The 21,403-nt window shown below is 41.0% G+C and overlaps 4 protein-coding genes across 4 annotated transcripts; all 4 read left to right on the plus strand.

Moving 5' to 3' along the window:
- Positions 1 to 3,274: 3,274 nt before the first annotated feature.
- Positions 3,275 to 4,016, plus strand: LOC131676070 (histone H1B-like). Its single transcript, XM_058955196.1, has one exon. The coding sequence runs from the start codon at positions 3,306 to 3,308 to the stop codon at positions 4,014 to 4,016; it is 711 nt and encodes a 236-aa protein (XP_058811179.1). The 5' UTR covers positions 3,275 to 3,305.
- Positions 4,017 to 5,902: 1,886 nt separating this feature from the next.
- Positions 5,903 to 6,417, plus strand: LOC131679950 (histone H3). Its single transcript, XM_058960697.1, has one exon. The coding sequence runs from the start codon at positions 5,944 to 5,946 to the stop codon at positions 6,352 to 6,354; it is 411 nt and encodes a 136-aa protein (XP_058816680.1). The 5' UTR covers positions 5,903 to 5,943; the 3' UTR covers positions 6,355 to 6,417.
- Positions 6,418 to 16,940: 10,523 nt separating this feature from the next.
- LOC131679961 (histone H2A) lies at positions 16,941 to 17,401 on the plus strand. Its single transcript, XM_058960707.1, has one exon. It carries the CDS (start codon positions 16,982 to 16,984, stop codon positions 17,354 to 17,356), a length of 375 nt encoding a protein of 124 aa, XP_058816690.1. The 5' UTR covers positions 16,941 to 16,981; the 3' UTR covers positions 17,357 to 17,401.
- A 2,585-nt stretch (positions 17,402 to 19,986) lies between these two features.
- LOC131679916 (histone H1B-like) lies at positions 19,987 to 20,921 on the plus strand. Its single transcript, XM_058960667.1, has one exon. The coding sequence runs from the start codon at positions 20,023 to 20,025 to the stop codon at positions 20,689 to 20,691; it is 669 nt and encodes a 222-aa protein (XP_058816650.1). The 5' UTR covers positions 19,987 to 20,022; the 3' UTR covers positions 20,692 to 20,921.
- The last annotated feature ends 482 nt before the right edge of the window (positions 20,922 to 21,403 follow it).

Raw genomic sequence — 21,403 nt, forward strand, 5'->3', positions numbered from 1 at the left:
GAATGCTAACTGGAACCAGCCGGAATTCCAGTTCATTTCCAGCTGAACTTTACTGGGCTGCTATACTCTGGCAGCCAGAGTGAACACAACCGCCAGTGAACCGGTTCTTCTTTTCTTCTTCCCAGTCACCGTGGAAAGCAGAAAGTTAGCAAAAGTTGAGCAAAGCGAAATTGATTCTGGCAGAGTTTCTGCCAGTATTTTGCGCAATTTGTGCGAGAATTCTGGCAAAGAATTCGCACAAATGCAACAACCGTTTCTGACAGAAGCGGTTAAACTAACCGATGCTACTCAGTTTTAGCCAAAATCCAACGAGGAATGTATGGCCAGGATTTCTGTACGCTTCCTGCCACATATTTGTCAGATGTTTTGCTCGATTCTACCAGCTAGGAATTGCCAGGATCTTTGCACGGTTTATTTCCGAGTTATGTCAGGGTTTTGCTCGGTTCCTGTCAAAATTTGCCAGAAAACGCGAGCGAAACCGAGTTCGCCCTAGTTCAACTAACCCGACAGGATGCGCACAGAAATCTGACAGGGCTGCCAAACAAAGACTGACTAAAATTTAGCAGAACGGTCTCTGCCAGAAAATTTGGTGACTGGGTTAGTTTCAGTTTATTGTTTTGTTCGGGAAGCAAAACTTAACAGCGCAAATTCGTTAGTTGGGTCACGACTGCGCCCCAACTAGCGAATCGTATGCGTTAATTTGGGCAACTGACAGCTGGCAAAAATTAACCGAGGGAAACGCTGATTGTTTGTTTGATTTCAATAAAAAAAACAAACAGAAATAGCTTACGGTACACGAAAGTTGACTGTTTCCTTCAAGTTAAAAGCTGATTTTTGTTACAAAGTATGTCATTAGTGTTCTTTTTGCCATAATTTTTTTTTTTGATGAATTCCTTCACAGAAAACAGGAAATGGATTGCCGTTGGAAAAAGCCGATAAAGTGCAAGCATGGTATGAACATAAGTCACTCGAATTCAGAATTTATTGCACCCTGGTTATCATTGGAGTTATTAATCTAACGCCAAAACCATGCTTAAAGATTGGATACCAAATTCGGTTAGCTTGGCTTATTCCATTATGTTTACAATTTTTCCTCCATGTACTGTAATTTAAACAAATATACCATAAATATACATGTTTTAGATAGTACAGGCACCACCATTCTATAAGTGTTCAAAACAGAAATAACGAAAATTTCCGGTAACGTTGTTACATTCATCGAAGTGCGTTGACGATGAACGATGAAATTAACGCCAAAATCAACGCGATTGAATTCAACGGAAAAATTATCGATTCAACGATATCGCGTTGAAACGATAACGTTGAATTCATCGCATTAACAACCCTGGTTGCCACTAGCTAAAAAATCATTATATAATGTGATTGAATACATCAGAGATGACCTTCAAAAGTTAACAAACTAACCTCTCTGCGACACAAACTAGTTGATGCTGAATGGAACATCTAACACTCTCTGATTCTCAACCTGGGCCGTGAAGTCGTTGCTGGGGGTCCGCGAAGAAAAATACATTTTCCGAGTGCAGATTGAAATTTCAAGTCTTGTGTCCTAACAAACTGGAATTAACATGTTACAATCGATGTTTATCCGTGGGGGTCCGCAGGTACCGAAGGTGATTTCTAAGGGGTCCGAGGTACAAAAAGGTTGAGAACCGCTGATCTAACACATTTATTTCACTAAAAACAATCCGGAATACGAATTCAAAAAATTAAGTTCCAATGAATTTCAAAGTATGCTTATTTTCTAGATCGCCACAGAAATCAACCAATAAGCCCCTCGAAATCGATGATTTTCAAACGTCAATCAGTTACTATCAGTTTTGACATAAGAGTGCCTTTTAGTTGGGGCATGCCCCAACTAGCGAACACCCACCTAACGAACAGCCCAACTAGCGAACCTGGGGGCAGATCAATCTGAGAATGTAAAACAAATTTGAATCAACTTAAAAAAAATGCATTTTATTTCCATTTTTGCATCAACTTTGCTTTCCCTCACAGAAAATTTTGTTCAACAAACGTCCTACGCTGATCCACTTTGTTCGACGTTTTGCTGAATGTAGGGCAAGTTTTTTGTAGGGTTTTGACGTCATACACGCAATGCAAAATACATTACAAGCAGCACAAAATATATTATGAATTTCTCTTTTAATGGAAAGAAATGCATTTAATTTCGCTGATTTTTTAAAATGCATCATGAGTGATCTGCTCCAAGTAGCAAACCCACAACTAACGCATTTGCGCTGCATAGATAAAAATAGGATGCTGACCTATGTATAAATAAACTACTTTTAAAATAAAACGTAAAAATATTCCAACCGGCAACTACATAATAGCGGAGAAAAAAGCTATGACCGCGAGTCCGTTCGGAGCGGGCGAATTTTAGTTGTCATTTCGGAACATGGGATCCAAGTGGAAACGTCATTGAATCGGGCAGGCTTTTTGTTGAAGCAGCCTTTTCCGGATAGTGGGAACATTCAAATCACTGAGTTAAGCTACACTAGCCACTTTTCTTGCTGACCAGACAGAACTTTTTCATTTATCAGAACATGTTATCTCATAATGCTTCATATATGCTGTACAAAACAACTAGTGAATCACCCAAGATTTACATTTCAAAGACTCCATATTAACACTAAAGTTTGATTTAGTATGTCCAATTTCAATTTAGCAAAATAATTGATTTGTGGATTTGCCATTAACTAAAGTTTTCAATAATATTTAACATTAAAATCATGCAAAGACTAAAATTAAACCTTTGTTCCGAAGCAAGTATTTTGCCACATAAAAGGAGAGAATTTTGGTTGAATAATCTCGGTTTGTTATCCAAAACATATATACATATTTGATACTAATAGAAAAAGAAAACATTTGTCGTTCCAATAAATGGTATTTCCAAGGTATATTAACTGTTTAAATGTCAATATTTGACTATTTTACGCAAATCAGTTTCGAAAAGTCGTGAATAGTGCATAATAAATTGGAATTTTCCTCACATATATTTCGATGTGAATTCTTCTGTGTTAATATTTTGAAAGCACAAATATTGGATCAAAAAGAAATTGAGTTCTTGGAGAATTTGAACTATTCACGATTCCAATAATACTAGTTTAAAAGAATAGTCTAAAAAAATTGTCTACACCAGCCGAAGAGAAATTTTCAACCGCCATTCCGAAACGTTCCCTAACACGGTCGACATATCCGAGCACCAACAAGCCAACAGTTTTCACTTCATTCGTATATTTCCCCCACACTTCGTATACTTTCTAAGAGAAATAAAGTGATTTAAAATGGCTGAAACCGCTACCGAAGTTGCTGCTGCCGCCCCTGCTACCGCTTCTCCGGCCAAGGCTCCGAAGAAGGCGAAGGCTGCCAAAAGTGCCCCTGCTAAACCGAAAAAGCCCTCGACCCATCCACCAGTGAATGATATGGTTCTGGCTGCCATCAAGACCCTGAAGGAACGCAACGGTTCTTCGCTGCAGGCCATCAAGAAATACATCGCCGCCAACTATAAGTGTGACGTCGCCAAGTTGGCTCCATTTATCAAAAAGGCCTTGAAATCGGGCGTTGAGAAGGGAAAGCTTGCTCAGACTAAGGGTACTGGCGCTTCCGGATCGTTCAAGGTTAAGGCCGACGCTAAGAAACCTGCTGGTGAGAAAAAGCCGAAGAAGGCTGCTGCCGCCAAGAAGCCCAAGAAGGCTGCTGGAGAGAAAAAGGCGGCTGCCAAGAAACCAGCTGGCGAGAAGAAGGCTAAGAAGCCGAAAGCTGCTGCCGCTAAGAAATCTGTGGCGAAGAAAGCCAAGGCAGCCCCTGCAAAGGCCGCCAAGAAGGCAGCTGCTCCCAAACAGAAAGCCACCAAGCCAACGAAAGCCGTTGCAAACAAGCCGAAAACCCCGAAGCCAAAGAAGGCAGCACCAGCCAAGAAAGCTGCTCCAAAAAAAGCCGCCGCCAAGAAGTTAATTCAGTTGATACCGAATATTGCTTTTATTGGCTCAACATAATCTCAAAAAAGAGTCCTTTTCAGGACTACCAAATACCTCTCCAAAGAATTTGATAGATATTTTTCCATCGAATAACGAATGCTTCAACAATGCTTCCTTCCTAATTTACATTTTCATATTATCGCTGTTAACCTCATTTTTAATATTTCTTTGCAAAGCTTTAAAGATTTTTCTATTCCGTACTTTGTTTGTTAAATGTATTTGTTAAAATGTTTCACTTCCCCCATTTAGCAAAAATAATAACTCAATGCTTAACACTTTATTCTTCACATTGATTATGTAATCTTATGCATGAAACTCGTAATCTAAATAGTTCCTTCCGTCACCAGAACAAAGACCCAAGTTGACGTATATATCCCATTCATTGCTAGTTGACAGAAGTAGTTTGTGACGTAAGTCACGTCCATAGTCGATTAGTAGGTAAAGGTTGGATTTTGATTGTAATATTCAAAACTTACTAGATATTTTGCAACAATGTTAAAATATGAATTTTACGTATTCTAATGGAACCTACGTCTTCAAAGGTAACGCCTTGAACCGGTTACATCAAAACATAACAAAATACGCCCCTGCAAGCACAAATTTGAGTTTAATTGCTCGCTTGATAAACCAACATATTGCCATGCAATACTGGCTTGATAGCTAGTAAACACAAGTTTAGATGTTGTCTTCTACAATCAGAACTCCTGCACTACCGTGTGTTCAAAAAGTTATGTAGATCAGCCGTTCTGACGTACGAATAAGTTAAGTGTGATTTTTGAATTTAGTGTCTAGAATACGAACCAGTCGATCTGTTTGGCTACTGATAAGAAGGCGCTTCTGATTGACGCTAGCTCCAGAAATGGCGACACTAATTATTTTCCTAAGCAAACCCCTAGTGAAGCATGATGCCCCACAAGAAAAAGAAGTTCATTTTTAAGCTGAGAACTAGTGAAATTGTAATAATTGGTCGTACTTAGTAAGTTAATGCAAGATGCGTACTTAGTAAGTTAATGCAAGATAATAAAGATACTATGCTATATTTCTGTTTTTCTTCATTAAGGAGAAAATTGTGTTAAACCACATTTGCGCGTTATGTGCTGTTACTAAGTTAGTGTCGTATTCTGATGAGACAAAGTCGAAACGCAAATTCCATAACCAATTTAGTTATATGTTTGGTGCCATTAACGCGTAAGTGAGATTTTAAACAATTTTCCCCTTAATAGTGGAAAATTAGTTTTTACCCAAATTTTACTCCACTTAGGAGAATAAATAAATTTACCTCCCAGGGAAAAAAGTTCATGAAATAGAAAATGCCAACTAATTCTTCGATAAGATTTTGGTGGCCCTGAAAAGGGCCTTTTGCATATTGATCGAAATGAGTTCTCGCTATTTAACCTCCAAAACCGTACAAAGTGCGTCCCTGTCGCTTCAGTGCATAGACGACATCCATTGCGGTGACGGTCTTGCGCTTGGCGTGTTCAGTGTAGGTCACGGCATCTCGGATGACATTTTCCAAGAACACCTTCAGCACTCCTCGTGTCTCCTCGTAGATCAGACCGGAGATACGTTTTACACCACCACGACGAGCCAGGCGGCGAATGGCGGGCTTGGTGATTCCCTGGATGTTATCACGAAGAACCTTGCGATGACGCTTGGCGCCTCCTTTTCCAAGTCCCTTTCCTCCTTTACCGCGTCCAGTCATTTTTTCTGCCTATTGATGCTACTTTCAATCAAGACCGTTGAAGTGAAACTTATGCCTTTCGCCGTTACATGTGTCCTTTATATAGTCGACGAGAGGGTATGTTTTTCCATTCCTCTTTGCTGATTGGCTGTTCCATGCGGAGCAACCGGGTATAAAGAGGAGTAATGGCTGCCTGAGTGCTTCATTCTGTGTTCTATCTTCATCGCGTTCAGTTACCTAGAAGACCTCAACCAACAAAAAGCAATGGCTCGTACCAAGCAGACTGCTCGTAAATCAACTGGAGGAAAGGCTCCTCGCAAGCAGCTGGCAACGAAGGCTGCTCGTAAAAGTGCTCCGGCTACTGGTGGAGTAAAGAAGCCTCATCGTTATCGTCCGGGAACAGTCGCTCTTCGTGAGATCCGTCGTTACCAGAAGTCGACTGAACTTTTGATCCGCAAGCTCCCATTCCAGCGTCTGGTTCGTGAAATCGCTCAAGATTTTAAGACCGACTTGCGTTTCCAGAGTTCTGCTGTTATGGCCCTGCAGGAAGCCAGTGAAGCGTATCTGGTTGGCTTGTTCGAAGACACTAATCTGTGCGCGATCCATGCCAAGCGAGTCACCATCATGCCAAAAGACATTCAACTGGCTCGTCGTATCCGTGGCGAACGTGCTTAAGGTTATCAGCTTTCATTGGATCTCATTATCAATAATACCAAAGGCCCTTTTCAGGGCCACCAAGTTCATTGTCTAAGAGTTCGAATTTGAATTTTCTATGATTTAGTTTGATTTAGTATTGAATCTATCCTACTTGAAAACAGAAATCGGTCTTCCATATCGAACAATCTGAAAATTATCCATTCAAATGTGAATTCGCTGGCAGATACGCTATAGAGTTTAAATGGATTGACGGTTGATCACAGAGATTTCAAAATGACCGGCAGTAATTAAAGAATTATTTTGGGATGTGCTGGTAAGTGGCGTTAGTGTTTAAACGGGGCTAATTGTTCAAGAATTTAGTGTTTTTTCATGTGAACAACTCGAAGCTCTATGATTTGATGTTGGGCATCATTCTAAAATTTAGAAATCAGTCAGAATTACGAAAGTGTGTGCTCCTAAGCGTCATGTCGGAAAGGAACAATTTCGACACCACGGGTTCTATATTACCACATGCACAGGTAGGGAAGTTGACGCTAATACATCCGGCTTTCCTACCTGGGGAAGTATTGGTATTAGCATAGTTTTTGAAAATGTACCTTCATTTACTATTCTCCAACATTTGAAGTAAAAGTTTTGATTTCTTTGGGTGAATACTCTACCCAATATTGTAGGTAGGGAGTTAATTTCATTCGCACCTCATTTTTATTGGCATCCTATCTGTATTGGTTATGGTTCTTATCTGCTGACAGCATACTGGCAACAAGCATGCTACCAGCAGAATGTAACCGCTTGTAAGCTGCTGGTAATTTCCAACATGAAAATTTCTGACGCTTCCGAATTTTATGTTGGCAAATTAGGCTGGTAGACAAATCCAAGATAGCACAAAGCTATGGCGCTGATAATCCTCTTTAACCTATCTGTGGAAGGATTGGTATTTACATGACCCTTTGCCCGAAACAAAATTACCTGCATAGCCTCGCATAGAATAAAAAAAAGCACGGAAAATTTCAACATTACTCCGATGAAGATCAATTTAATTTATTTTAATCACACTCCCAACAATACATCAGATAGGAAGTTATCGAATTCCCATTGGTATCCCATCGATATGAAGCTATTGTTAGAACAGCGTCCGCCATCTTTGCTCAAAGTACTGACTCAAAGGGTATGGTTAAAATTAGGGATTCCGGTTTGCATTTCTGTTTCATGCAAGCACGAGTATTTCACAACTTTTACGTCCCTTATTATTTATATTGATTCATAGGAATGGAGAAATCATCCATGGTCCTCCATAATAGTGAAAATTGACCTAATAAATAAAAATGCCTAGTAATCTTAAACAAAGACCTAATTTTTTTTATGGAACTTCATGACGTAGAAAATTTATTTCAATTCTTCGTTAATGTTCTGATGGCCCTGAAAAGGGCCGGGTTTTTAGCGCAATGGTCAGAAGAATTTACTTGGAGCTGGTATACTTGGTGACGGCTTTGGTGCCTTCCGAGACAGCATGTTTGGCCAATTCTCCCGGCAGCAACAAACGGACGGCGGTTTGAACCTCGCGGGAAGTGATCGTCGAGCGTTTGTTGTAATGTGCCAGACGAGAAGCCTCGTTAGCAATGCGTTCGAAAATGTCGTTAACAAAGCTGTTCATGATGCTCATGGCCTTGGATGAGACACCGGTGTCCGGGTGGACTTGTTTCAACACCTTGTAGATGTAAATGGCGTAACTTTCCTTCCGGCGTTGCTTACGCTTCTTTTTGTCACCCTTCACAATGCTCTTCTGTGCCTTGCCGGATTTTGAAGTAGAATACTTCTAACGTTTCAATATGGGGTCCCGTTTCAAAAATTTCAGTTGAGAAATTTTCCCAGATTTGAAATGCGAATATTTTCCGTTCTACTGGACGAAATCGCAATATTTTTGCACTATCTGATCGGAAATTTGTGCACGTATTTCGTATTAAATTTCGGAATTACTGCGACTACTATAAGTAAACCAAAACAAGGATTTTCAGAAAACAGCGAGGAAAATGCGCAATTTGCCAGCATATCCCACGCAGAGCCGTCAAAAAGGAGCATGTAAGCGTTTCATTACATACGGGAATGTTATATATACAGGTCACGCGAGCTTGTTTTGTATCAGTGGGTGCTCGCTTACCACACGAGCAACATGCTCGTCCGGACGGTACAATGAGCGGTATCATGTTTGCGTTCCCGTACCAAGCGTCATCGCAAGGTTCTTCGTGATAAAATGCAGGGAATCACCAAATCCGCCATTCGGCGTCTGGCTCGTCGTGGTGGTGTAAAATGCATCTTCGATTTAATCTACGAATGATGATGGTGTGCAAGAAAATGTCATCCGAGATGCCGTGACCTACACTGAACACGCCAAGCGCAAAACGGCAATGAATGTCGTCTATACTCTGAAGCGGCAGGGACGCACTTTGTATGGATTTGGAAGTTGAAAAGGTAGAACTCACTTGTATCATTATAAAAAAGGCCCTTTTCAGGGCCACCAAAATCATTTCAAAGAATAAGTTTGCATTTTCTGTTTCATGGACTGTTTCTCCCTGGAGAGCAATTTATGTTAAACCCTAAATTATGATTTATTTCAGTACGCAAATTGCAAATATGGTCAGAAACAAACTGGTGTGAAGTGGAAAACATTTTTACTAGACGCATTCAAAAAAGGTTTCAATTCTCAAACATTTTACCAAGGTGCCGTATTACATTACTCTCTTTACCCTGAGTGTTCGATAATCTCCGTAGTGGAAACACAATTTCAATTTTGTTCTTTATCAAAAATATGTGGTCGGCCAACAAAGGTGTGGAGCTACGAAGAACACATATTGAGGACAACACAAAAAAGGACGAGCTTACATTGTGCTGTAGTCAGGTATAAAAACTCAGCATGCTGTTGCTCACGCTCAGTTCGTTTCCAGCATCAGCATACAGCAGTTCGTTTGCAGCATCGCCCGCAAAATTCAAACCGCCGTCCGTTTGCTGCTGTCAGAAGAGTTGGCCAAGCACGCCGTCTTCGATGAAACCAAAACTGTTACCATATACACCAGCACCAAGTAAATTTCGAACACTGCCCAAACAAAAGGCCCTTTTCAAGGCCATCAATTTATCGACAAAGAATGAAATTGAAGTTTTGTTATTACAAGCATCAGCTTGTCAAGAGCGTTGGATGGTAAGTGAGCCACTTGTGAACAATACCGTCGCTTTCACGAGAATGGCACAAAATCAAAAGTTATTTGTGATTTATAGACAGTTTAGTGTGATGATTCAATTTACACAAATCGAACGTTTTCTAACGTTTCGATATAGGTGCTCCGATTCAAAATTTTCGGCCAGAATGCTGCCTGTTTTTTCAAACGTGAAAATCTGCTGTTGTATTGAATGAAAACCTTCGATTTTTGCGCTGATTGGAAATAGTTGTGACTAATTCTGTAGAATGTACAATTACTGAAAATAACGGATTTTGTGAAAGCAATGGTTGGTCCATACAATTCGATTCTAAGCGAGCCAGACTAGTTTTCGTTGGAAGGTTCACCTCTGACAATAGAAATAAACTATTTTATTTTGAATTCAACTACAACTTCCTTGAAAACAGCACAGCTAAAAAACTTTTGGGAAAAACGCGCAGGCCTAAATTTTCCACTATAATGGAAACTGCCTGTGCCCCGCCGCACAGCATCATCAAGATTGATAGTAATTCAAGCCGGGAGGAAAGAGGTTGTAAGGCAATGGAAAACGAAAATTTCATTTATATCTTACTGGAATATAATTGGCTGGTCCTGAAATAAAACTTGTTGGTTTGTGGTTTATTTTGGGTCACAATTTAGGCCTGCTCGATTACTGATAGCTGTGAATTTCTCGCAGGGCGACAGTTTCTGTTCAGTAGTGATGAGGCTTCCTAACGCCAACCGTGACTGGGGTACTTTTACACGACCTTCATTGCTTACTGCTTGCGGGGAGGCTTTCCTCTGGTGGACTTACGAGCGGTTTGTTTGGTACGGGCCATTTATCAACAAAGAATCGAATTGAAGTTTTGTTATTACAAGCATCCGAAAGTAGCTTGCCAAGAGCGTTCGATGGCAAGTGAGCTACTTGTGAACAATATCGTCGATTTCACGTATTTCACAAAAGAAAAAGTTATCATTTGTTTGTTTGTTTACAGTTTCGTGTTTACTAGGCGCATTCAAAAAAGGTTTCAATTCTCAAACATTTTACCAAGGTACCGTATTACATTACTCTTTTTACCCTGAGTGTTCGATAACCTCCGTATTGAAAACACAATTTCAATTTTGTTCTTTATCAAAAATATGTGGTCGACCAACGAAGGGGTGGAGCTACGAAAAACACATATTGAGGACAACATAAAAAAGGACGAGCTTACATTGTGCTGTAGTCAGGAATAAAAACTCAGCATGCTGTTGATCACGATCAGTTCGTTTGCAGCATCAGCATGCAGCAGTTCGTTTGCAGCATCTCCCGCAAAATTCAAACCGTCGTCCGTTTGCTGCTGCTAGAAGAGTTGGCCACTCACGCCGTCTTCGATGGCACCAAAACTATTACCATATACACCAGCTCCAAGTAAATTCCGAACACTGCCCAAACAAAAGGCCCTTTTCAGGGCCATCAATTTATCGACAAAGAATGAAATTGAAATTTTGTTATTACAAGCATCAGAAAGTGGCTTGCCAAGGGCGTTGGATGGTAAGTGAGCCACTTGTGAACAATACCGTCGCTTTCAAGTAGAATGGCACAAAATAAAAAAGTTATTTGTGTGATTTGTAGACAGGTTAGTGTAATGATTCAATTTACAAAAATCGAACGTTTTCTAACGTTTCGATATAGGTGCTTCGTTTCGGCCAGAATGTTGCCTGTTTTTCTAAAAGTGAAAATCTGCTATTGTACTGAATGAAAATCTTCGATTTTTGCGCTGATTGGAAATAGTTGTGACTAGTGTAGAATGTTCAATTACTGAAAATAACAGATTTTGTGAAAGCAGTGGTTGGTCCATACAATTCGATTCAGAGCGAGCCAGACTAGTTTTCGTTGGAAGGTCCATCTCTGACAATAGAAATAAACTATTTTATTTTGAATTCATCTACAACTTCCTTGAAAACGCACAGCTAAAAAACTTTTGGGAAAAACGCGCAAACCTAAATTTTCCACTATAATAAAAACTAGTGCCCCCGCCGCACAGCATCATCAAGATTGATAGTTATTCAAGCCGGGTGGAAAGGGGGAGGGAGGTTGTAAGGCAATGGAAAATTTCATTTATAATAATAATACTTTATAATTGGCTGGTCCTGAAAAGAACTTGTTGGTTTGTGGTTTATTTTGGGTCACAATTTAGGCCCGCTAGATTTCTGATAGCTGTGAATTTTTCGCAGGGCGACTGTTTCTGTTCGGTAGCGATGAGGCTTCTTAACGCCAACCGTGACTGGGGCACTTTTACACGGCCTTCGTTGCCAACCAGCCCCCTGTCAAGGACGACGTCTCTGTACAGCCAGCATCACTGCCATGAAAGGCAAAACATTGATTTTGAACCGAATGATTAGAAGCTGTATATAGTTACAAAATGTCAATTAAATTAAATAATTAAATCATCCCAAAAGATGCAAAACGTCGTGTGGAATGCTTGAATATCGAGCATAGTGCCGAACATAATTCTTTGTTTGGGGCTTTATAGCTATAACACCCCATATATGTCGGTCGCTGTCAAACTCCATATGATGGTATAGGGTTGCCAGGGGGCTGTTGCCAACTGCTTGCGGGGAGCCTTTCCTCCGGTGGACTTACGAGCGGTTTGTTTGGTACTGGCCATGTAGCGAAAAATGGTGATCTGCTACTTCTCTGATGCTGGTAGTAGGACGACGCTCGTTTGCGTGCCTTCATTCATAAAAGTTCAACAATATTTTCAAAGAATGTTGCAAATTGCCAACTTGATAATTCCAAAAACACTCCAAATCAACTATGAATGTGCTAAAGTCGACAAAGTCGCATAGAAATTGCTTATTCCAGAGCAGAATTTACCGGTCTAAAGTGTATTCTACTTCACTCCGGTTATGTCTCTGACATTACCCACCCATCTTTTTTGGCGGCCTTTCCACTGGTTTTCGGTGCCATTTCAACTGACGTACGATGCTTTTACGATGCTACAAACGAAATGATATAGACGCACATGATTGATAAATGATATTTATTTTTAGTTTTTGTCGATGGCTAACATATTAAATTTTTAAGTGACACAGAATATTTCTTTACATCTTTAGTACTAAGCTATTTGTAATTTATATTGAAATTTTTTAGACTAATTTGTCTTGAAATGATGGACCACCTTGGTGGATAGTTTTGTTTAGAAGCAAAGTTGGAAAATAAACTACTTAAAACTACTATATACACCTTAAATCTACTATATACAACTTAACCTACTATTTACACTTAACCTACTATGTACAAATTGCTTATTAAAGCATATTCTGATGTGCGGCATTTTTCCACGAATTTTGTTCTGATATCCTCGATGCTTGAGTCGATTTTTGGAACATTTGCCTCCTCATGTAGGTCTGATATTCTGGTGTCAAATGGACGATTTAGGATCATCCTCAACACTCGATTTTGTGCTACCTGGATCTTGTTCCTGTGAGTTTGAGCACATGATTCCCACACTGGTGTTGCGTAGAAGATCGCGGGTGCTATTATTTGTTTGTAGACAGCCAGTTTGTTCACCCCTGAGAGGCGGGATCGGCGGCAAATCAGCGGATACAAACACCTAACCAAAGTGGAGACCTTAACTAGGGTTCTCTGAACATGCGATCGAAAGAGAAGTTTCTCGTCAAACAGCAGCCCTAAGTAAACTACTTCGGTGGACCACTCAACCCTTATGCCGTCCATGGTTATTGTGCAAGACTCGGGTGGTTTTAGTTTTGGGGACTGTCGATGTAAGAACATAATTGTTTGGGTTTTAGAGGCATTGATTTTAATTTTCCATATATTACAATACTCAGCAAAGGCGTTAAGGCATCGTTGGAGTTTGTTAGTAATTTCGCGAGGCATTCTTCCTTTGACTGCTATTGCAGTATCATCTGCGAACTGGAAGAACACACAACCGTCCCCGAGAGGAGGAACGTCGGAGGTGTAGATGCTATACAGCAGGGGACCTAGCAAGCTGCCTTGCGGCACCCCCGCTGGGATGGAGAACGTGTCTGAGAGGCAACCATTTAGTGATACCCTAAACGACCTTTGCTGGAGATAGTTACGGGTGATTTTGACTAGATGTGAGGGAAAATTGAAGTTGCAAAGCTTGTATACAAGTCCGTCGTGCCAGACATTGTCAAACGCTTTTTCGACGTCTAGCAAGGCCATGGCTGTAGACTTGGATACAGATTTGTTCCTCCTGATATTATTTATCACCCGTACTAGTTGATGTGTGGTGGAATGTCCCTTCCTAAACCCAAACTGTTCCGGTAGGAGGATGTTCTGTTCATCGACAAACTTGAGTAAGCGATTGAGAATCAATTTCTCAAACAATTTGCTCAGCGCTGAAAGTAGGCTAATTGGTCTGTAGCTGGAAGGTGATGTTGGATCCTTCCCGGGTTTTCGGATTGGTATAATTTTTGCTACCTTCCAGCTGCTTGGAAAGTAGTGCAGCTCTAGGCATCTGTTGAAGATAGTACTTAGTAGTGTGTAAAATTTGATGTTCAATCTTTTTAGTACCAAGTTGAAAATTCCATCAAACCCGGGGGCCTTCATATTTTTGGTATATTTCAGCGCTGAGACAATTTGTTCGGATGTTATTCTATCCTCTGCTGGAACGACACAAGGGGAGGCATCGATATTTTGGACGCATTGCGCAACCTGATTTTCAAGCGGACTTGGGATGTTCGAGCCAATCAAATGCGATGAGGCAATGTGATCACCAATCGCATTTGACTTCTCTAGTGGGGTAATAAGAAGCGAACGATCAACCCTAAGAGGAGGAACGGGCTTGGGGTGGGTTCTCAGGACTTTAGCAACCTTCCAGAATGGTCTTGAGCGATCGTCCAGATTTTGGACAACACGTCCGAAACTTTCGTTTCGGAGTGAGTCCATTCTGGAAGCAATCTGCCTGTTCAGATCGGCCATTTCGCGCTTTTTATTCAGATCACCAGACCTCTGAAACTGGCGTCTACAAACATTTCTTGATCGAATAAGGAATTTAGTGTGGGAATCAATGGCAATAAACTTACCCCTCACAGGAACTTGTCGAACGTGCATCTGGTCGGCCACGGAAATGGCTCGTTGAAGCGCCTCCAGCGCACGGTCGATGTCTTCTACGGTGTCTAGCTGCGGGTTTTCATCGATGTTCCTGTCCACCGTGTTGCTGAACTGCACCCAGTTGACGTGGTGGTAATCCTTCCTCATGCAGCTCGGAGCAGGAACCACGTTGACACCGATCTCCGTCACCACCGGTTGATGGTCGGAACTGAGGTCGTTGAGAGCCACTGGCTTTGTCATGTTGATGTTCGATAAGAAGAAATCCAGTGTTGAGGGATTACCCGACGGAGAGATAAACGTTGGTTCATCTGGAAACTGCACTGTATACAGCCCATGCTGCGCGTGATCAAACAGCAGACATCCATTTTGGTTCCGCTGATAGTTCCGCCAATCCTCGTGTCGAGCGTTCAGGTCTCCTCCGATGACGAAACGAGAGTTTGTACGAGTGATGAGGGTCAGGTCGTTCTTGAATTTCGCCGCTAAGCCGTTGCTTATGTTGCACTGTCGAGGGCAGTATACTGCAATGAACCGAACGTCTCCAGTTGATGTTTCCACCTCCACACTAAGAGCTTCGATGACAGAAGTGCGGACGTGGGGCAAGGTGCGGTACTTAATGCCTTTCTTGATGATGACCGCAACACCACCCCCCCTGGAGTTGGTGCGATCAATCCGTACGGTGTTATAATCTGGCATCCAAAAGCTGTCACCAGATTTTAGGTGGGTCTCGGTGATTAGTCCCACGTCGATGTTGTGCCTGCGGACGAAGTCAGCAAGCTCGATTCTTTTTGCCCGTACAGAGCAAGCGTTCCATGTGACGATGGTTAGCGGTTTACACACCATACTGGATGATAAATTTTCCTAGCACTTGAATCTGCTCGGGCTTATTTCGGCACTTGCGAAGCGCACCGGTCATGTTGACGAATATTTCCATCAGTTCATCTGCAGAGAACAGATCGGGGTTGTTGTTTTGTGGTGTTGGTCTCCGGAATCCAGGGGGGAGGGGTGGAGATCCTTGCTCGGCGGAAGCACTAGGAGTATCTGGACGGAACGCAGATTGCACCTGCGAAGGTAGCGGCGGAAAATCAGTTGCATTGAAGACTGGAGCTTTTTCCTTCTTGCGACCCGGTTGGTTGATGGCTGCAGCCTGCTTTCGAATGCGTTTGAACTCCTCTCGTTTCGGACACTGTTTGTCTGTACTTTGATGAGCACATTTGCAGTTGGCGCATTTAAACGGCGCAGTTTTGTCCTTAAGGCAGTCAGACGTGGCATGATTTTTAGCGCAATTGTTGCAGCGTGGGTTGATGTTACAGTTGCGGGTACCGTGCCCGAAGTTAAGACAACGCTGGCACTGTGTTACGTCACGACGACCGCCACGATATGGTTCCCAGCGGATGATGATCGAGAATAAGGTACGGATTGCTTTCAGAGCGTTGAGCGTTACCGTTCCCTTCCGAAAGTGAACTAGGAAAAGGCTGTCCGGATACTTTTTATCCTCTTCGTCTTTTCTCGTCATCCGGAAAACAGCAGTTGGTTCTAGTTTGTACCGGTCCACGATTTCCCTTTCAATCGTCTTGACGTCAAAGTTCGGTAGACCCCTGATGACAACCTTGAAGAGCTTATCACCGGGAATGTCATGTGTGAAATATTCCGCTTTGGATTCCTGCAGAAATTTCACAACCAGATCGAAATCGTCTTTCTTTTGTAGCATCACCTTGGTTCCAATGCGCGTTAATTTATATTCTGCTTTTACACCCATAGCAGCGAAGTTGCTTACGAGCGTCTCAAGCGGCACTTTTTTAACCACCAATGGTGGAAGTTTTATCTTAACTGCATCCTGTACAGCAGCATGGTTTGGAGAAGGCTTTTGCGTGGTTGGAAGTGGGTCCGGTGGGGCAGTAGTACTGCAAATGCTGACGTCGTCAACCGAACCGAACGATGAACGCTCGCTTCTAGAGCGAACAGAATTTTGTTTCCTCTTTAGGCTGGCAGCCTGCTGCGATGAATCACTGCCCGACGATAGGATTCCAGCGCCAGGCTTCTTCTTCCTCTTCGGCCTGTTACGGCCCTTCCCTTTACTCATCTCACGGGTTGAACGAACAAAATAAGAGCGAATGTAAAAACACGTCTATACCGCGCGAACAAATAACGAACACTCATATAGACGCACAGTGTGTCGTGTCTCTTTTATACTCGTTCGTAGTGGAATGAAAATCCGTCCTTTTTTATGTTTTCTCGTTACATTTCCTTCGTAGATCCACCCTTCGGTAGTTGATGAACATTGCAGCGGGTATATAACGAGTGTCTTTCCGGGCAAGTGGCATCAGTATCACTATTGCAGTACGCAGTTGCTACGTGAAACAAAAATCTAACAAAGAAAATGTCTGGACGCGGTAAAGGAGGCAAAGTTAAGGGAAAGGCAAAGTCCCGCTCGAATCGTGCTGGTCTTCAGTTCCCTGTGGGCCGTATCCACCGTCTGTTGAGGAAAGGAAACTATGCCGAACGTGTTGGAGCCGGAGCACCCGTCTATCTGGCGGCTGTGATGGAATACCTCGCGGCTGAAGTGTTGGAATTGGCAGGAAACGCTGCCCGTGACAACAAGAAGACCAGAATCATCCCGCGTCATCTGCAGCTGGCCATTCGCAACGATGAGGAGTTGAACAAGCTGCTCTCTGGAGTGACCATTGCTCAGGGTGGTGTTCTGCCAAACATCCAGGCTGTACTACTGCCCAAGAAGACCGAAAAGAAGGCCTAAATCAAACGCTGAACCAACCCTTGTACAAAACCGTCCTTTTCAGGACGACCACATATTTGTGATAAAGAAAAACAATAGAAATCGTTTCCTATATTGTTCTAGTAATAATGCAACTGCCCAAGAAGGTACCCATGGTCAAGGGGAACAAGTATGTTTTTGTCGTGAGACATGTCGATAGACTTGAAAGATTCGTAGTAACACTGCCTAAGCTCGACTCCTGACAGCAGAAGGCAAAAGATTAGTCCGTAAGATTTTAAGCCTGTTTCTAATGACTCTGCCACTTCTAATTTTTCGATGTGTATATTTCACATCCTTGCTGATACTAGATTATTATGGCTTTAAAATTTCATATTTTTCCTACTTAGTAATATCCAGCTAAATGAATCGTTAAAAAAGTAAGAAATATGGTTTTATATTTCAAACTATAACGATTCAATGCTTAAACCTTAGACTCAAAAATATTGTTGAACCGCCCTAATTAACAAATTCTATGTCGAACCCACTGCCACTGTGGTATGTGGTGTGTCCCTTTACCAATTCATATTAAAAGTTGATTTCAAAATATCATTTGTCAAATACAAATGATTTGTCTGTTGTCCCCTAGCGAACACATCCCGAGCATAAGAAAATAACTTCAGAATACCAAATTCAGGTATACTGTACCCAATACTTGAACACCACAATACGTTATTGAGAAGCCTTGCATAAGAGTTAAAATACCCGAAATAATAACTGAGACATGTACTACGAATAGCTAGTTGATAATGAAACTAATTATGATAATACCTGAATAATAACATACACAGAAAAAAATATTTTGTAATTTTAAGTTTATTTTCATGCACATATTTGGAGCATGAATATAAATGTAAAATTAAGTTCCACCACAAACACACACGACTTGCCGTGCTTTCTTCAACGAATTATATTATTATTTTGCACGTGGATTGAAAATTACAGTTTCTTTAAACGGAAAACCAATGCGCTTCTTATGTATTTTTACTCGAATACTGCTGTAAAATGAATGACATGTAATATTACACGAACGAAAGTATAAAATTGTATGCTGTTTGATGCTCCAATTGATTTTAACGTAATTTTCAATCAATTTTTTTGATTCAATCGTTGTATGTTTACATTCGTATTGATTTACATGTCGTTTAAATTTCATTATTTTTTGGTGTGTAACCTTTTTAACCTTCCAATAACAAAATTCACTGCATGAAGGTATTTAATAAGGTATTTATTTGGTATTTGTAAAAATCACTGGAATACATAAATAATACTAAAATAAAGTATTATACCTCATCTAGGTATTCAGCAGATAGTGAAGAATGTTTCTTCAATGTCTGCTTAATACCTCAATGAGGTATTAATAATCAATACCAGGTTTTGGTATACCAGAAAATAGTATGCTCGGGTTATTGGCCAGTTATTTTCTCCTGATCGGGATAACATTAACATTGTGTCAGCATTTTCAAACTATTCAATTAAGTTTTTTGATATTAGAAGTTTTAAACGACGAGCTGTTAACAATTGCATGATGCATGCAAACGTCGTTCCCTAACGCTGGAATGTGTCTTAAAACCCTACAATTTTTAGGTGAACGGGTCGATAACAAATTGAAATTTCAACAAAAAGTTCAAGAATGCCTGACTTCCACTGCAAATTTGATATGGTGGAAAATATCATTAAAAAAAGTCGTAATTTAAATAGCACAAAATATGTTTTAGTATCACCTAGAGTTGCCACCACTACGCGTCTGACCCAGAGACTCCAATTTTTAAGGGCGATTTCCGGGCTTCTGAGTTTTATATCAATTTCCTGGGTTTGGATAATTTAAACTTTTTCAGTAGGAATTTTGATTTTTTTTGTAATATATTTTAAAGGTGTAAGTAGTGATTTTATCACCCCTTGGCTTCAGATTTATTGATCCTCCGTTTAAAGTTGGCCAAGATGCGTCTACCAAATATTTCGGACTTCGCATACAAAATTATTACATTCCAAAGACTCCTAATTGATACTGAAGTTTTATTTTGTATGTCCCCTGTGCATTTAGTAAACTAAATAATTTGTAGATTTGACATGAACTAGTTTTAAATAATATCTAACAATCCAATCATGCAGGGACTCATACGAAACCTGGACGCCAAAGCAGATATTTTGGTATGTCTTTGAATTGAAAAATTTCGTTTAGTAAATCGAAGTTTATGCACATACACGATGTTATTTGAAAGAAAAAACATTTCCCTTACTACTAAACAGAATTTTATATGTATAATAATTGTTTAAATAGATCTATTTGACTATTTTCCACAAATCAGTTTCATTATGTTGTGAATAGTGCATAATGAATTGTAATTTCCCTCACATACATTTCGATGTGAATGCACTTGTGTGATTATTTAGAAAGCCCAAATATTATATCAAATGTAGATTAAATTCTTGAAGAATATGAACTATCAACGATTCGAATAATACTAATTTAAAAGAAAAGTCCAGAAAAATTATCTCCACCAGCCGAACGGCAATTCTCAACCGCCATGCATAAGCATTCCCTAACACGGTCGACGAAACCAAGCGCCAACAAGCCAACAGTTTCCACTTCATTCGTATATTTCCCCCCACAGTTTGTACGCTTTCCAAGAGAAATAAAGTGAGTTAAAATGACTGAAACCGCTACCGAAGTTGTTGCTGCGGCACCTGCTGCTGCCTCTCCGGCCAAGGCCCCAAAGAAGGCCAAGGCTGCCAAGAGCGGCACTGCGAAACCGAAAAAGCCATCGACCCATCCACCAGTGAACGATATGGTTCTAGCTGCCATCAAGACCCTGAAGGAACGCAACGGTTCTTCGCTGCAGGCCATCAAGAAATACATCGCCGCAAACTACAAGTGTGACGTCGCCAAGTTGGCTCCATTTATCAAGAAGGCCTTGAAATCGGGCGTCGAGAAGGGAAAGCTTGCCCAGACTAAGGGTACTGGCGCTTCCGGATCATTCAAGGTTAAGGCCGACGCTAAGAAACCGGCCGGTGAGAAAAAGCCGAAGAAGGCTGCTGCCGCCAAGAAGCCCAAGAAGGCTGTTGGAGAGAAAAAAGCGGCTGCCAAGAAACCAGCTGGCGAGAAAAAGGCTAAGAAGCCGAAAGCTGCTGCCGCTAAGAAATCTGTGGCAAAGAAAGCCAAGGCAGCTCCTGCAAAGGCCGCCAAGAAGGCAGCTGCTCCTAAACAGAAAGCCACCAAGCCATCGAAGGCAGCAGCCAACAAGCCGAAGACCCCGAAGCCAAAGAAGGCCGCACCAGCCAAGAAAGCTGCTCCCAAAAAAGCCGCCGCCAAGAAGTAAATTCAGTTGATACCGAATATTGCTTTTGTTGGCTCAACATAATCTCAAAAAAGAGTCCTTTTCAGGACTACCAAATATTTCTCCAAAGAATTTGATAGATATTTTTCCATCGAATAACGAATGCTTCAACAAACATTATCCTTCCTAATTTATATATTCATACTTCGCACTGAACCTCCTTTTCGATATTCCTTCGCAAAGAGAATGAGCAAATTAATATCACACTTTAAAGCGAAAAATTTTCTATTCCGTGCTTTATTCGTTAAATATATTGCGTAACATGTTTCGTTAAACCCATTTGGCGAAAATGACAATATCTCAATGTTTATACTCTAGATTGTTTATGTAAATTTGTTGTTGTACAAGTTAGAAAAAATGTTTCACTTTCATTGTTATATTCTTGTTAATATGCTAATACATAACATTCAACGATACTCAAAATATAAAAAATTCTTCCGTAATCGGGAAAAAAACATCCCAGTTTGCGTATAATATATCCCATTTTCATTTGAGTCAATGAATTGTTAGTATTTTCAAACAGAGCCAACGGTTGGTAGTAGCTCCCTGGCTAGTGGACAAAAGTAGTTTGTAACGTAAGCCACGCCCATATTCGAATCGTTGCTAAAGCACGTCTAAATTTCAATTGTAATACTAGAAGCACAATAGATATCTTGCAACAAAGCCAAAAATAGGGCACAATTAGGCAATCCAT

The sequence above is a fragment of the Topomyia yanbarensis genome, chromosome 1 (genome assembly GCF_030247195.1).
Source record: "Topomyia yanbarensis strain Yona2022 chromosome 1, ASM3024719v1, whole genome shotgun sequence".
In the NCBI taxonomy this organism is placed as follows: Eukaryota; Metazoa; Arthropoda; class Insecta; order Diptera; family Culicidae; genus Topomyia; species Topomyia yanbarensis.

Excerpts from the sequence above, each read along its gene's own strand:
- LOC131676070 (XM_058955196.1), top strand. The coding sequence starts at position 3,306 with ATGGCTGAAACCGCTACCGAAGTTGCTGCTGCCGCCCCTGCTACCGCT.
- LOC131679950 (XM_058960697.1), top strand. The coding sequence starts at position 5,944 with ATGGCTCGTACCAAGCAGACTGCTCGTAAATCAACTGGAGGAAAGGCT.
- LOC131679961 (XM_058960707.1), top strand. The coding sequence starts at position 16,982 with ATGTCTGGACGCGGTAAAGGAGGCAAAGTTAAGGGAAAGGCAAAGTCC.
- LOC131679916 (XM_058960667.1), top strand. The coding sequence starts at position 20,023 with ATGACTGAAACCGCTACCGAAGTTGTTGCTGCGGCACCTGCTGCTGCC.